The 13,883-nt window shown below is 49.3% G+C and overlaps 1 protein-coding gene across 3 annotated transcripts; it reads right to left on the reverse strand.

The window, feature by feature from the left end:
* Positions 1-861: 861 nt before the first annotated feature.
* WDR76 (WD repeat domain 76) lies at positions 862-12,967 on the reverse strand. Of its 3 annotated transcripts, none has more exons than XM_068410413.1 (13): positions 12,889-12,967; positions 12,142-12,480; positions 11,096-11,188; positions 10,342-10,397; positions 9,146-9,266; positions 8,080-8,181; positions 7,941-7,984; positions 7,704-7,857; positions 5,532-5,684; positions 3,784-3,998; positions 3,202-3,354; positions 2,013-2,066; positions 862-1,258 (listed from the first exon to the last, which is right to left on the reverse strand). In XM_068410413.1, the coding sequence occupies exons 1-13, from the start codon at positions 12,955-12,957 to the stop codon at positions 1,003-1,005; spliced, it is 1,809 nt and encodes a 602-aa protein (XP_068266514.1). In that variant the 5' UTR covers positions 12,958-12,967; the 3' UTR covers positions 862-1,002. The 3 variants fall into 3 exon arrangements, with proteins under 3 accessions (XP_068266514.1, XP_068266515.1, XP_068266516.1); XM_068410414.1 differs by lacking the exon at positions 12,889-12,967 and adding an exon at positions 12,673-12,754; XM_068410415.1 differs by lacking the exon at positions 3,202-3,354.
* Between the last annotated feature and the right edge of the window lie 916 nt (positions 12,968-13,883).

A 13,883-nucleotide genomic window follows, 5' to 3' on the forward strand; every position in this document is an offset into this window, starting at 1 on the left:
ACGGTCGTCTTTGGGTCATCATCTTCTTAATCACGTCTGCTGATCCTGTCTCACACACTTCTGAGACTTCAAGATGTACTATTAAGAGTTTAGCTAAAGCAAGCACCCTCTGCTTACTAATTTCTCTTTATCTAGCAAAACACCTGTTTCTAATTAATTAATTGTCCTTTGTTTAAACTTCTCTCCATGATTAGCTTGTGTGGGTTTTAAACCAGCCCTGGGTTGGGTCTGTCCAAGGAGGAGGCTGAGAACAAACACTCCAGGCCTGGTGAGCAGCACTCTGGTTGCATCTGGTAACGTATTATAAGATAGCTCTGGCCTAAACACATCTTCCTAAACCCAAACTCAGATCAAAGCTTATACTAAAGGTTGTGCTTAAAAATTCTTCTACAACAGCGCAGCGGCAGGTTCCTGCTGGACCCCCCCGTCAGCACTGAACACCGGGGCTTGGAGACCTTCCTTCTGCCTCCAGGAAAGATTTAATTAGACATCAGACACCTTAAGGGACAAATTCTGCTCAAGACGGGGATGCTGAGCACCTGCTGGAGACCCTGGGAACCCCCCCAAGCTGGCAGAGAACGAGTGCTCCAGGTTCCCTAACAGAAACCATTGCACAGGGCCCCTGACCCTTAGCAAGTACCCTGCTGAGCCCCCATTTTTTTCCTTTTCTTTGAAAAATTACTCCAGTATTGGGGAAAAAAAAATATCTATTTTGGTACAAACTGACTGTCAGAGCAGGATTAATATATGAAGAAGAGAATGCCAAAGACAGGTTAGAAGAAGTTTTTATTTTAAATTTATTTTTATTTTTATCCTGAGTGTCGTAGCAGGATTAATATATAAAGAAGAGAAGGCCAAAGGTAGGTTAGAAGAAGTTTTTATTTTAAAGCTTTTACAATACTTTTGTCCTGAGAAAATACAGTTAGCCTGGCAACAGCTTAATACAGATTAAAGAAATTTAATGCAAAAAGGAAAAAAAAAAATATATCTGAGCCACTTTTTTTATTCTTTGAACACATGAAGGCGGCCACTGGCGTTGCCACCCACTAAGATGTTCTTACTGGGATGAACCACGGTAATGGAGCACACGGAGCCCAGGCAGTCAATGTTACAGAAAGAGTGCAACAATTTCCCAGTGTCTTGGAAGACTTCGATTTGCCTGGGCCGCGCCATGCTGCCCACCACGAAGCAGTCCTCCTGCTTAGGGTCCCAGATTGCTCTGAACCTCGTTAGCCAGCGTCCCGTGTTACAGTTACGCCTTCAGAGAAACAAACAGGGAGAAAAAGAGAGAGAGAAACGTTCCTCTTATCAAATCCAGTATTTTTCAGTATCGTCACTGATGCCGTGTTTGCTCCAGCCCATCTTCCTCGCCTTCTAAACCATCAGCACTTCCACCCCCCGCTCGGATCCACCCAGGGGGTCACCATCCCGCGGCGGGTGGGACGGGACAAAGGAATGTAATGGAGCAAAAAGATAAAGCAGAGGGGACTGTGACAGAAGCGGTTGTTGGTCAGAGTAGTTCTGCTTCAGGGTTGTGTGTTTCAGTAAAAATAGGACACGCACACGTCGAGCCTTTCGCTAAACCACCAACTATGAATTTTCAAGCCAGTCCCTGATCTAGTTCCAGCCCCGACGGTGAGGTGCCCTCCTGGAGCACAAAGGTGTTGAGACTACCCCAACCCATGCGATTTACCGTTAAGAAGTAACCTTTGATATTTAAAAAATGCCCAAAGAAAAAGCATCCTGAGACAAAACACGTTTCAGACGTCACAGAACGGTCTGTTCCAGGCACGCAGGAGACATCAAAGCTCCCCCGCAGCCCTCCCGGCTCAGAGCAGGCTGTGCCCAGCCGTGCTGCATGCAGGCACCCGTGAGGACGAGGGCAGGGAGGGTCCCGGGGCCGCTCTCGCTCCACAGATGCCCCGAGGCCGGGGGGGAACACGCAGCCCCTGCGCACCCACGGCTCGTGCCACGAGGGCACTGGAGCAGCACGGCCCCAGCGCTCAGCTCACCTGATGGTGCTGAGAGCTGCGACTGTCGGTGCCAACGAGGAGGTGTCGTAGACCCTGGAACGCACAAGGGTGAGTTAATAACGTGCACAGAGGCAGCCCTTCCCTCACAAAGCTCAGCACGGGCCAGACCTCACAAGACTCAGGATAAACTCTCAGGATCCCACCCCCCCCAGGGCAAAAAGTCCAACGAGCTGCTGGGTTAAAAGCCGCTTTCTTCTCCCTTGGGAGGAGGCAGTGAGTAAATGATCCTGGATCTGTTTTCTCCGTTCCGTCAAGCACAAACACCTGGTTTGCTCCTACCCACTCTGTACCCTGACACCCTGTCAGCGCCAAGGATTTAAGATTTTCAGAACCAACTTACTACAGAGAACAAATCTTCAGTTACGTAAATACATCACAGGAAAGAAAGCGTTACAGCAAGGCAGAACTCACACAAAACTCTTCCCTGCGCACGTGGAAGGGGAAGAAAGAAAATCAAATTTCCAGACAACACATACAATGCTGTGACAACTGCACCACGGTCAGACATTTCCAGAACACGTGTGCTTACCCCACCTTTTAAAACCACACGCAGGCTGTGGAGTGGGGCCTGATTTTCAGCCTGGCCTTAACTGGGGCCCTCAGTTTGTACCTGCCATTCGCTGGTAAAATTCAGGACTTCTGAACATGTACATGGTGAATATGCAGGTGCAATCAGGCATTTACATGAATAAATTACCTAAATTATGGTCACAAAACTACAAAGTAGAAATAAAAACTAGATCTCTAATACACCTCACAGCAGTTGGAATTATCAAGTGGCAGACTAGTCACAGAAGAGCTGATATTATCAAAATTTTAAGTACCAGCAGCTAAAGATAAATTCTGTTTCCAAGCATTTTGTACTGGTATTCATTAGCTGGGATTTTGGTTGGTTGGGTTGTTTGTTTGTTTGTTCTGGGTTTTTTTTGAAGACTAACAGCACCTGCATACTTTACTGCTCACTGTTAAATATTCTTCAGGAAAATGAGAATTAAAAAAAACCCCACAAAAATCATGCAACGTTAAAGATAATGCAAGTAAGTCTTTTTTTAAGAAGTGATAAGCCAGAACGCTCTCAATGATGGGGAATGCAGATGGGAAATAATAATTATAAAAAAATACCAGCTGATATTTTCCATACAGATTATTCCCTCCCTCGCTGCCTTACCTCAGCTTGTCGTCAGCACACACTGTCACCACCCTGCTCCCCGTCACAGGGGAGAAATACGCCGAAGCAACACTTTTTGTGTGTCCGTTAAGGGAGCTCACAGGCTTGTTCCCGTTAGACTTCAGGTACCGAACATCATAAATACAAACATCCCTGCAACACACAGCGCACACAACACTTACAGGGTGACAGGGGAACAGCCAGTTTTATGTTCCATTTACCAAGGAAAGCTCAAGGGACCCCACAGGTTTTACGTGAGCTGCGGGGATTTTGAGAGCACCAAAACCCAGCCCAAGCCAACAGCCCAGTGAAATCCCCTGTGGCTGTGATCTGTCAAACCACAGCCACTCCTACCACCACTTTGTACCCACTACCAGAAGGTGAAGGAAAGTTGAAGTGCATCACATTAAATCCTGCTTAGAACTAAAAACTTGTTCTCTAAAAAGCTTTGACTATACAGAGGCTGACACATCGTCTGCCCCATCAGCAGCTGCCCCCGCCCTCCATCCCAGTCAGCCTCAGCCACCGATGCAGACAGAGCACTGAGCACAGAGGAACTGCAGGTCACGCTGAGCTACGTACACTGAGCCAGCAGCCACGAAATACTGTTTGTTCACGGGGTGAACGTGCACTGTCCTCGTCCTCCTGAAGCCGATGTCTGCAGAAAGCTCTGAGGACGTCCCTGGGGTCCGTCTGTCCACCACAGCGACGTCGCCATCCCAGTACCCCACCAGTGCCGTGGAGGCATTGTCTTCCAAGAAGTCAAAGGAGGAGAAGCTTTTTTCACTTCTGCAAACCTGAGCACAGAAAAGGGCAAATGTAACCAGAACTATGTGACAAAACCAGAGTTCTTCACAATACCCAAACCACTCCACGGGCTGTCGATTTCCTGCTTTCCCCTTTTTAATATACTAAAAACACTAATGAAGTCTACCTAATTGGATAGCTCCACCTTAGCTATCCATGCAGGTAACCCTTCTGTAAAACTGGTGTGCTTTCCACAGAGGAGCTAATTAACCACCCAAACCAAACGGGCAATAACACACTCTGAGTTCTGTCAGAACTCTTACAAGGCCCTGCCATCACCTCTGTGTTCCAGTTACCAAACACTGTCATCCTCGAGCGCGTACTGAGCGAGGATTAATGATACTGGTCCTTTCTCCAATGCTACAAAAGCCTTTAACTCAGTGCACAAATGTGAATTTGGCTTCCTATAATTTGGAGATCAGAGTCAGGCTGCCAAGCCATCTTATCCCATGGCAGCTTCCTCTCAAAGCAGCACTTGGCCACCACTATAACAACGCTGCAGGAAACCTTCCCTGTCCCTGCTCTCTCCAGGTGTGCAGACTCTCCCCAGGAGCAGCTGTGTTCTTTCCAGGGGCAGTAACACTCCCAGAGGTATCACAAGGCTGTGCAAGTTGGCATAAGGTAAACGGAGCAGGAGAGCAGACGTTCTCTTCTCCTGACCTCTAAAGCCACATTCTTGCAAGCATTTGTCTCCAAGAGTGAGCCCCCCTGGACCTCCCTGGCCTCTTGACCAAGCAACTGGTCAAGGCCAGGTTGGATGGGGCTGGGAGCAACCTGGTCTGGTGGAAGGTGTCCCTGCCTGTGGCGGGCGGGTGGAACTGGATGATCTTTAAGGTCCCTTCCAACCCAAACCCTTCTATGATTCCAACTGCAGACACTTCCCAAGTGACTGGCCTGCCTGCAGCCCCACCACAATTATGGTGCCTGTAAGGGCTGGGGGAAAAAAAGCTTTAGACTGTTGTAGCTTGTTATATTTTGCAACACTGGAGAGCTGATCAATGCAAATGTATCTGTCAAAAAATAAGCAACCAAAGCAAGCACCGAGAACCTGCTCAAGTTGAGCTGTCTGGCTCACCGTGAAGACAGTCACAGCATTTTGCTCACTTGAAGCCTGAGAAAAGCAAAGTCAACTCGTGTTGGTTTACAATGTTCATTTGGGTGAGTTTTTTTCTCTTAAGATTTCGTTCTTTAAATCACTCTCATTGGTCATTGTTAAAGGTCCTGCTTTTGAAAAGAGGCACACACTGCTTAAGTACAGAGATATGAAATTAAATTCAATAAAACAACTGCCTCTGCAGGAAGGGAATCAGGAGTACCCAAGCTGTTGCTATGTTTTATTGACTAGGAAGCACCTCCATATTTTTATGACGTTAATTAAAGGTTACTTCATGTGTCCTTGTGGAAATGCAATCTTGAACTTCCTCATTAAGAAAACAACCAACAAATAACACCTTGTGTACAACAAGACTAAAACATCCCAGCAGTCCACACTAAGAGACTTCCAAGGAGGCGGGAGCACTCACCTCATCAAAGATAGCCCTGGTAACGTCACCACACCGCAGAGAGTCATCGCTCAGGGACAGCAAGTGAGCAGGGTTAAAGGGAGAAAAATGCATGCAGTTGACTGGATAGTTGTGTGGAGTAAAGGCATGTGCTCCTTCTTCAGCCTGACAGTTCTGAAAAAGAATTGAGATTCAGTGCACACGGATGCTGATCACTGGAGTTGTTTCTATTAATTACTGCAACTTTCAAAGTAAAGTTCTCGGTCTGCTCTGGGTAACTGCATGGAGGAGGCAGTAGGTGCGTGATGTGTGGAGACACCAGCACAAGTAGCAGGCAGCAAGGCTGCCTCGGGGCACAGCTTGGCCAGGCAAAGGGAGTTCCACCTCTGCACAGGAGAGAGAACTGCCCTCACAGGGACCACTCAACACAGCACTGCTGGGCTCTGGCCTCCCTCTGCTACCTTCTTCACCACTACACGAGTAATTTAGCTCAGAAGAGCACTAAGAATTTACTCAGTTTCAGAATTCTGTTTCCTAATTAGGAAAAGCTGCGACTTCCTGCTGTAATTTCAGTGCCCTTCTGTCACTGCAGTCACCAACACTGTACCCGGACATCGATACCTGGCTCTTTTCCACTGACACAAATGGTTTCTCAGTTACTGCAGCTGAACACCTTGCTGAGGAGCAAACGTATGCATTTACATCAAAATATGTACATATTAGGTTGCTTAGAACTCAAGTTAAATTATAGTGACCCAAACAATGTAAAGCATAACTCCCAGTATCTTCTCTTCTAACTGTGGCATCACTCAAGCTCTGTTACTTCAAAAGACAATGAATAGATCATTTTGGAACAAGTACCAGTTCATTTCACAAAGATTACTCTGCTCCCAAACCTGGCCAAGTCCAACTCACTTCAGGAAAAGAAAAAAAAAGGGAACAGAGCAGCTTTAACAACTCCAGGCTTCCACTGAAATGTCTTTGCAAGGCCACAAAGAGAGCCTGCAGCACTCGGAGACCTCAGCCTCCCCGTCTCCAGATCACACTCTTCGACAGGTAGTAACCTCAGCTGCACAGTCAGAGCTTTCTACATTGTATGGAGCATTATAAACTTCTTTATAATTGAATAAAATAATTGAATTTGCAGCCTACAACTACCTGAAGGGAGGTTGTAGCAGAGTGGGAGTCAACCTCTTCTCCCAGGCAACCAGCGACAGGACAAGAGGACACAGCCTCAAGCTTGGCCAGGGGAGGTTCAGGTTGGACATGAGGAAGCATTTCTTCTCAGCAAGGGTCATTAGCCATTGGAAGGGGCTGCCCAGGGAGGTGGTGGAGTCACCATCTCTGGAGGGGTTTAAGAAAAGCCTGGACATGGCCCTTAGTGCCCTGGTCTAGTTGCCATGGTGGTGTCAGGGCAATGGTTGGACTCGATGAGCCCAGAGGGCTCTGCCAACCTCAGTGATTCTGGGATTCTGTGAATACGAGTCTCAGAGCTGAATTTAGTTGATGTTTTCCTGAAGCTGTCAAAGCAGAAATGGCTCGAGAGAAACTCGAGAAGTTAATGGCACTGCAAAAAACGAGCAGAAACTCTGCATGGCTGTGAACTTGGAGGGTGTGGGATCAAAGCGGGGGGTGCAGGGCGAGGTTACGAAGGTGTAAGTCGAGGGCATGAATAAGGATTCTTGCTGCAGGAGTAATTAAGGCAGCGTATATATTAGCACAGCAATTTTATGTCTGCTGTCTGGAAAGACAGTGACTCGCTGCAGCCACCCCAAATCTGTACAAACTCAAAAAACAAGTACTTGAGCATCCATCTCCCCTCACTCTCCAAAACCTAGTTGTGGTGTTGCCTCAAGGGTTCTGTAATTAGACCCTGAATCTCTCGATGCTGAATTGCAATTTTAACCCTCACTGATAATCTTATTTCAATTAGTGATCCATTTTCTTCTGCTCTGTCCCCAAAAATTACCAGTACAACCTTTCCTCCCATTACCCCTGGGCTTGCCAAGGACCAGACAGACCTTTCAAGCAATTCTGGTGAGCCTCAATTTAACAGACACCCTGGTGTTATCTGCAAGAATGGGGAAAGGACAAAATACCACGGCCAGCCCGACAAGCCACTCCAGGCCGTGCCCCATCTGCGCCCATCCTGCAGCAAACAGCTCTGCCAGGTGCAGAGCACTAACAACTCACCACATTCCAGAGACCGATCTGCCCGGACTTGTCTCCAGCTGCCACGAAGATGATGCTCTCAGAAGGATGGATGGCCATGGAGCACACTCGGTATTTCACAACCTTTTTAATGTTGTTTTCACTGAGGACCATGCTGTTCAGGCTGTCCTGGTACCTAGACACCATTAAAACGTCAGCTCGTCAAGGGAAGGAGGAGAGCAAGACAACACCCAGTCTGTAGCTCTGCCTTGGCATTACCTTTCCATGTCACACGTGCGCTTTTCAGTCTCATTAGCTTTCATCTACAGACAGAAAGGAAATATTTATCAGCATTAGATTACTTAGGACTCAAGCTAAATTCGATTATCCAAAAATAATTAATTGTAAGTAATAATACCTCACTTATCCTCATCCACGTCGCCAGTAAGTCCTCTGTCAATTTACTGTTCTCCATCTGATCTTCTGGAATCATTGGCAAAGGTCCCTCTGGAACCCGAAGCTGGAATAACATCAGCAATTTTTGTAACTCAAATCAACTAAAACTACGAGTAACATGAATTGTTACTTTCCACATACCAGATATTCTGAGAACACACCTATGACAGTACAAGAAATAAACATAACAAGTTTGTATCATATCTTATTAAAAAGATAAATAGAATTTCACTGAACACACCACCAAGACAAACAGCTCGCCCATGGTTTTTCCTCTCCTTCCTCACACTCCAGCAAGGCTGATCTTCAAGGACAGTATGACAGAGATTTAGCTTTATTCTACAGCACCATGGAAGATTTAAACTCCCATCTCTCAGAGCAATAGAATTTTCACTTGTTGCTACATAACTGATTCAAAAAGGTAGTAAATATTTCAAAGGAAAATAAACTAGATCAAAAGCTACAGTGAAATAACATTAAAACAGAGAAATAAAACTTTGAATTTAAAGCTGCTCAAATCTATGGGCTGTTGAAAAATGCGTAACGTTTTACCTCAGGACCCTTCTGATCACCCAAAACCACACTGCTTCATCAGCCTGAGCCACAGAGCACTGACTAACTTTCAGAGAGGACGTGGGAAGCCTGCTACTCCAGATGCTTGAGGGTGAAAGAATTTACCTTTTATCATTGCCACTGCATAAAGCACTTCCCAAATGCCTAAAGGTTTTTCCATGAGCTCAGCAATGACAAGTATTACCAGCCAGCTTCACCAGCACCATTTTTATAAAGCTTCTGTGTGTACCCACACACATCTCCTCTAACCCTTCCCCATCTTCTCAGCAAGGGTCATTAGCCGTTGGAAGGGGCTGCCCAGGGAGGTGGTGGAGTCACCATCTCTGGAGGGGTTTAAGAAAAGCCTGGACATGGCACTTAGTGCCATGGTCTAGTTGCCATGGTGGTGTCAGGGCAATGGTTGGCCTCGATGAGCCCAGAGGGCTCTTCCAACCTGGTTGATTCTGTGATCTTACATATTCCTCTGCTTCTGGCTGGGCAGGCACGTCGGGCACTGTAACTCCTGCTGGCTCTACCCTCTGCAGGCGCATAGACCTTCGCCGGACTGTCTCATCTTCTGCCTTTTTAGGCTTAGCTCTAGAACAATTAAAACATTTCAAAATCACGGGCACAGTCAAATAACATAAGCCCTCTGCATTGACGTACAAGACTACAGAGGAGGTTCAGACACAGCTCTGACAACGTGGCCCAGACCTAACCAGTCCTGGTTCACTTCAGGAGGGCTGTGATGGCTTTTTCCTTCAGCAACAAACAACAAGAGCGTGTCGCAACGCATGTGTGTGCATGCACTGCATTTTTGTTTGTCACACTTTGCTTGTAATACATCCTGCCACTGTCACTTTTCTTCCCAGACCTCCTTATTTATAATTCATCCTTCCGCTCATTGATCTAGTCATCTTTTCCCACTGTCTTTCATCACGTATCTTATTCCTTGTTTTGTACTTAAGCTCATTTTTGTGCTTTGCCTGGCGCTGTTTTAGCACTGCCAGATGTCTTGTCTTCTGCACTAACTGGTTACCCTGTCCCTTGCATCTAGTTCTCCCCCCGCCCCTTCTTTCCCATGCCGTTTCCCATCACTTAGCATTTCTTTCTTTAGCCATCATGCAAAAATATCACCAGAAAAAAGAAATGCACTTAAAATACCTTAATACAAATATCACAAAAAGGAACAAATTCTGTAATTTGACAAAAAAGAGAGTAATGGAAAGCATTTCTTCTCAGCAAGGGTCATTAGCCATTGGAAGGGGCTGCCCAGGGAGGTGCTGGAGTCCCCATCTCTGGAGGGGTTTAAGAAAAGCCTGGACATGGCCCTTAGTGCCCTGGTCTAGTTGCCATGGTGGTGTCAGGGCAATGGTTGGACTCGATGAGCCCAGAGGGCTCTTCCAACCTCATTGATTCTGTGAAAAAAATTCTGTAATACTGTCATTTTCTTTCCAAAGGATTGCAGAGGAGAGGCACTACCTAGAGGAGCTCTCTGTTCCCAAACACACACAGCTTAAGGCAACCAGTTATCCAGATTTAGCTTTATAGGGAGGCTCCTCACTAGCTCTCCCTCTTCGCAGTATCGGGTATGTGCAGACCCAAGTGCTGAAACACTGAAGCCAACACAACGAAGGAACAGTGCTACAAATCTCATACACAGTTATTTTACCTTTTGGTGACATGAGACTGTGTTTTACTTGCCATTTGGTGAAGTCTTGCAGCTGACTTAAAGAGAAAAAAATATATTAAAAATATATATAACAAGCATAAAAGATCAACCTATGTAAAACACAATTCTCTAATGGCTGCAATAAACTATATTGTGACTATTTATAACAATAATAAAAAGGGATTTTTAAGCATCACCTTAGGGGTGGGTGTCAAGGGGATGGGGCCAGACCCTTCTCAGTGGTGCCCAGCGACAGGACAAGGGGCAACGGGCACAAGCTGAAACATGGGAAGTTCCACCTGAACATGAGGAGGAACTTCTTTGCTGTGAGGGTGCCAGAGCCCTGGCACAGGCTGCCCAGGGAGGGGGGAGTCTCCTTCTCTGGAGATATTCAAACCCGCCTGGACACGACCCTGTGCGACGTGCTGTGGGTGACCCTGCTTGGGCAGGGGCTGGGGTGGGTGATCTCCAGAGGTGCCTTCCCACCCTGAACCATTCTGTGATTCTGTGAACCTTACTGCCTACTAGACAGGCTCAACCATCTCTTGCAGCCTGGTATAAACAGCAAGCAAGCGTGCAGTTGCTCAAGGAGGTAATTCAGTCCCTGCTGCCAGAAAAGGGACACGTTATGAATTAAAAAAAAAAATCTGAGAGAACAGAAGAGTGCAGAAAGAAGGGTAAAGATTTGGATCTATCCAACTATCATCACACAAGGAGAGAGCACATTCTGAGGCTACTTAGAATCTGTACAAACCTCATGCAGCTTTAAGGCAGCAAAGAATTTAGCATTTTCTGTAATGTTCTTTAGCCTTTTCCTCTCATAAGCTGACAACTGTGAGCATTCATCCTACAAAAAGAAAAGCCAATTACTCTTCATCGTACAGGTACACGGCCTGCAAGAGATGTCTCAGGCTTCTGGGACGTGAGTCTCTAAATTGGTTGTCTAAATTATTTAAAAGTGGTACGATGCACTTGTAAACAAACAAAAAACCACACAAACTGGGGTGATCCCGTATCAATACCAAAACTTGTCCGTGTAGGTCCTAGCTTGTGCTACAAAACCTACTCCTAGCATTAATTCTACAAAAAGGGTCAGTTCATCAAAATCTTGCTAGAACAAAAACAGTACTGAAGTGAAGCAATAAACAACTTAATAAATAAACAACTTCAGCAATGCAACACATGTTACAAATCCTTCCGCTTTGTGTTTCTGCAATGTCTGATTTAAATGGCTGTGGGGAAATTGGTGGTTAATGAGGCTTTGAGCAACCTGGTCTGGTGGAAGGTGTCCCTGCCCATGGCAGGGGGTTGGGACTGGATGATCTTTAAGGTCTCTCCCAACCCAAACCATTCTATGATTCTATGATCATTTTTATCTTTCATAGAGGATACGGTGGACTTGACAAGTTGAAATGATGACTTAAATATAAATTACCATTGGCAAAACTTTCATATCTTATGACTGTAGCCATCCATAAAATTATTGACAGCACACGAACACACTGATGCTTTTGCTACCGGGTTTTACGTACTCTGAGAGCAAGAGCATTTTTTTCATCCCTTATACATTCTGAAAGGGTACAATGAAGTGTTATGCTGTCAGAGAAGCTAAAAAGAAAACAGACTACATGGAGAGGAAAAATACTTCCCACCTTTACTCTTACAAACACAACAAACGTGCGTCCTGAGAACCGCAGCCCCGCTCTCCTCCTCTGCTGCAGCCAAGAGCAAACAGCTCCTAATGGCCACCGCTGCTGCTGCGGGAAGGCAGCGGGGCCCGGGCCCCCCGCGGGCACTCACCGGAGCCGCGTCGCCCCCGTCGCTCCCGTCGCTGTCCGCATCCCAGACGCCGTCCGAGCCGTTGGCCGCCGGGGTGCCCGCGGGCGGGGTGGCGGGGGGCGAGGGGGATCCCGGCGGGCTGGGGAGGGCGGCGGGGGGCTCCAGGCAGAGTCTCTTGCCGGCCGGCGCCCTGCCCTCCGCGCCGCCGCCGTAGGCGCCCAGGAGCCGCTTCTGGGGCGGCCGCCGGCCCCCCACGGCGAGCGGCGTGAGCAGCACCCGCAGCTGCCGCTCCGCGCCCGCCCGCCGCTCGGCCGGCTCCGGGCTCGGCGGGAGCTCGGCGCTGCCCCGCGGGGTGGACTCCTGGGGAAGGAAAGCGGGAGCTCGGCGGGGATCCGCGGCCCGGGCCGCCCCCTGGGCCCCCCTCCTCACACACCCCTCCGCCCTCAGCAGCCCCGGCCGCCCCTCCTCCGCGCCCCCCGGCCTCCCGGCGCGGACCCCCCCGGGCCCCGCTCCCCACAGACCGGACCCCCCCGGGCCCCGCTCCCCACAGACCCGGCTCCCCCGGCCGCCCATCTCCTCGCAGCCCCGGGCCCCCTCCTCGCCGCCCGGCTCCCCAGGCCCTCTCCTCCTGGGCCCGCCCCTCCCCTCACAGCCCCGGCCTCTTCCGCCCGCCCTCCCTCCCCTCTCCCCACCGCCCCGCTCGCCCCCTGTCCCCCGCCCTGGGCTGACAGCTCTGACGGCCGCCCCCGCTCCCCACCCGCCCCGCACCTGCATCCGTTGCCGGCTGCGCGGCGACACCTCCTCGGGTTCCAGCGGCCCGGCCTGCGAGAGCGCCATGGCGGGCCGGGCGCGGGGGCGGAGCGGCCGCTTCCCGCTCCGGCGAGGGGCGGCCCGGCCGCGCTCCCGCCCACGGCGCCTTCCCGCCCGGGCAACCGCCGCCGCCGCCGAGCCCTCAACCCCCGCCCGGCTCCCGGCGGCCCCGGAGCTGCCGTGATCGCACCCCAGCCCGCGCTGGCCCCAGCGCTTGGGTGCCCCGGGCTGTTGTGTAAGGGGTGTAAGTGCGGACAGGCGGAGCCTGGGCGGCCCCGAGGGATGGAGTTGTGCTCCACAGATCATGCTACAGCTTGGCACGCTCCGGCGAGAAAACCTGAACGTTTTTAGCCGTGAGGTGAAGTGAAACGGTCTGAAGGCTTGCGAGGTGCGTGATAAACTACCCCAGAGCAGCCGGCACGGAGTCGTGGCCCAGAAGTGGCTGATGAAGCGCTCGGCGAACGGTTCATCCAGGTGTTTCATGGAACAGGGGGGTCTCCAACCCTCTCTCAGGAGCTCACCAGGGTTACCTTGTGCAAGGCAGGGAAGTGGGAGCTGAGAGCAGCTCAACTGTCTTTCCCCATGGCTGTGAGAAGAGCACAGTTTGTAAAAAAACCCCTAAAAATAGAAAAATAACAACTAAAAAAAAAAGCACACCCGGGGCAGGGCTCTCCTGGGCAGCAGCCAGGGAATAACATTTGAAACTGACAAATGTTAATGATATTTTCTCTCTCAGGTGAGCATCCCCAGACTTGCCTCTTCAGAAGAGCAGCTCAGCTCTCGAGCGCTGAAGTCCTTAACGCACCCAGCAAGGGAGAAGAACAGAGGCAAGCACGGCTTTGGGGTGAGCAGCTCCAGTAACTGCTTCTGATGTGTGGTCTCAAGTGTAGCCCGAGGCAGCTGTAAAGCAGGCTCACAGTGATCATTGCCACTGGAACAGCAGGGTTTCTAGA

This window comes from Nyctibius grandis, chromosome 11 (assembly GCF_013368605.1).
Source record: "Nyctibius grandis isolate bNycGra1 chromosome 11, bNycGra1.pri, whole genome shotgun sequence".
NCBI classification, from domain to species: domain Eukaryota; kingdom Metazoa; phylum Chordata; class Aves; order Nyctibiiformes; family Nyctibiidae; genus Nyctibius; species Nyctibius grandis.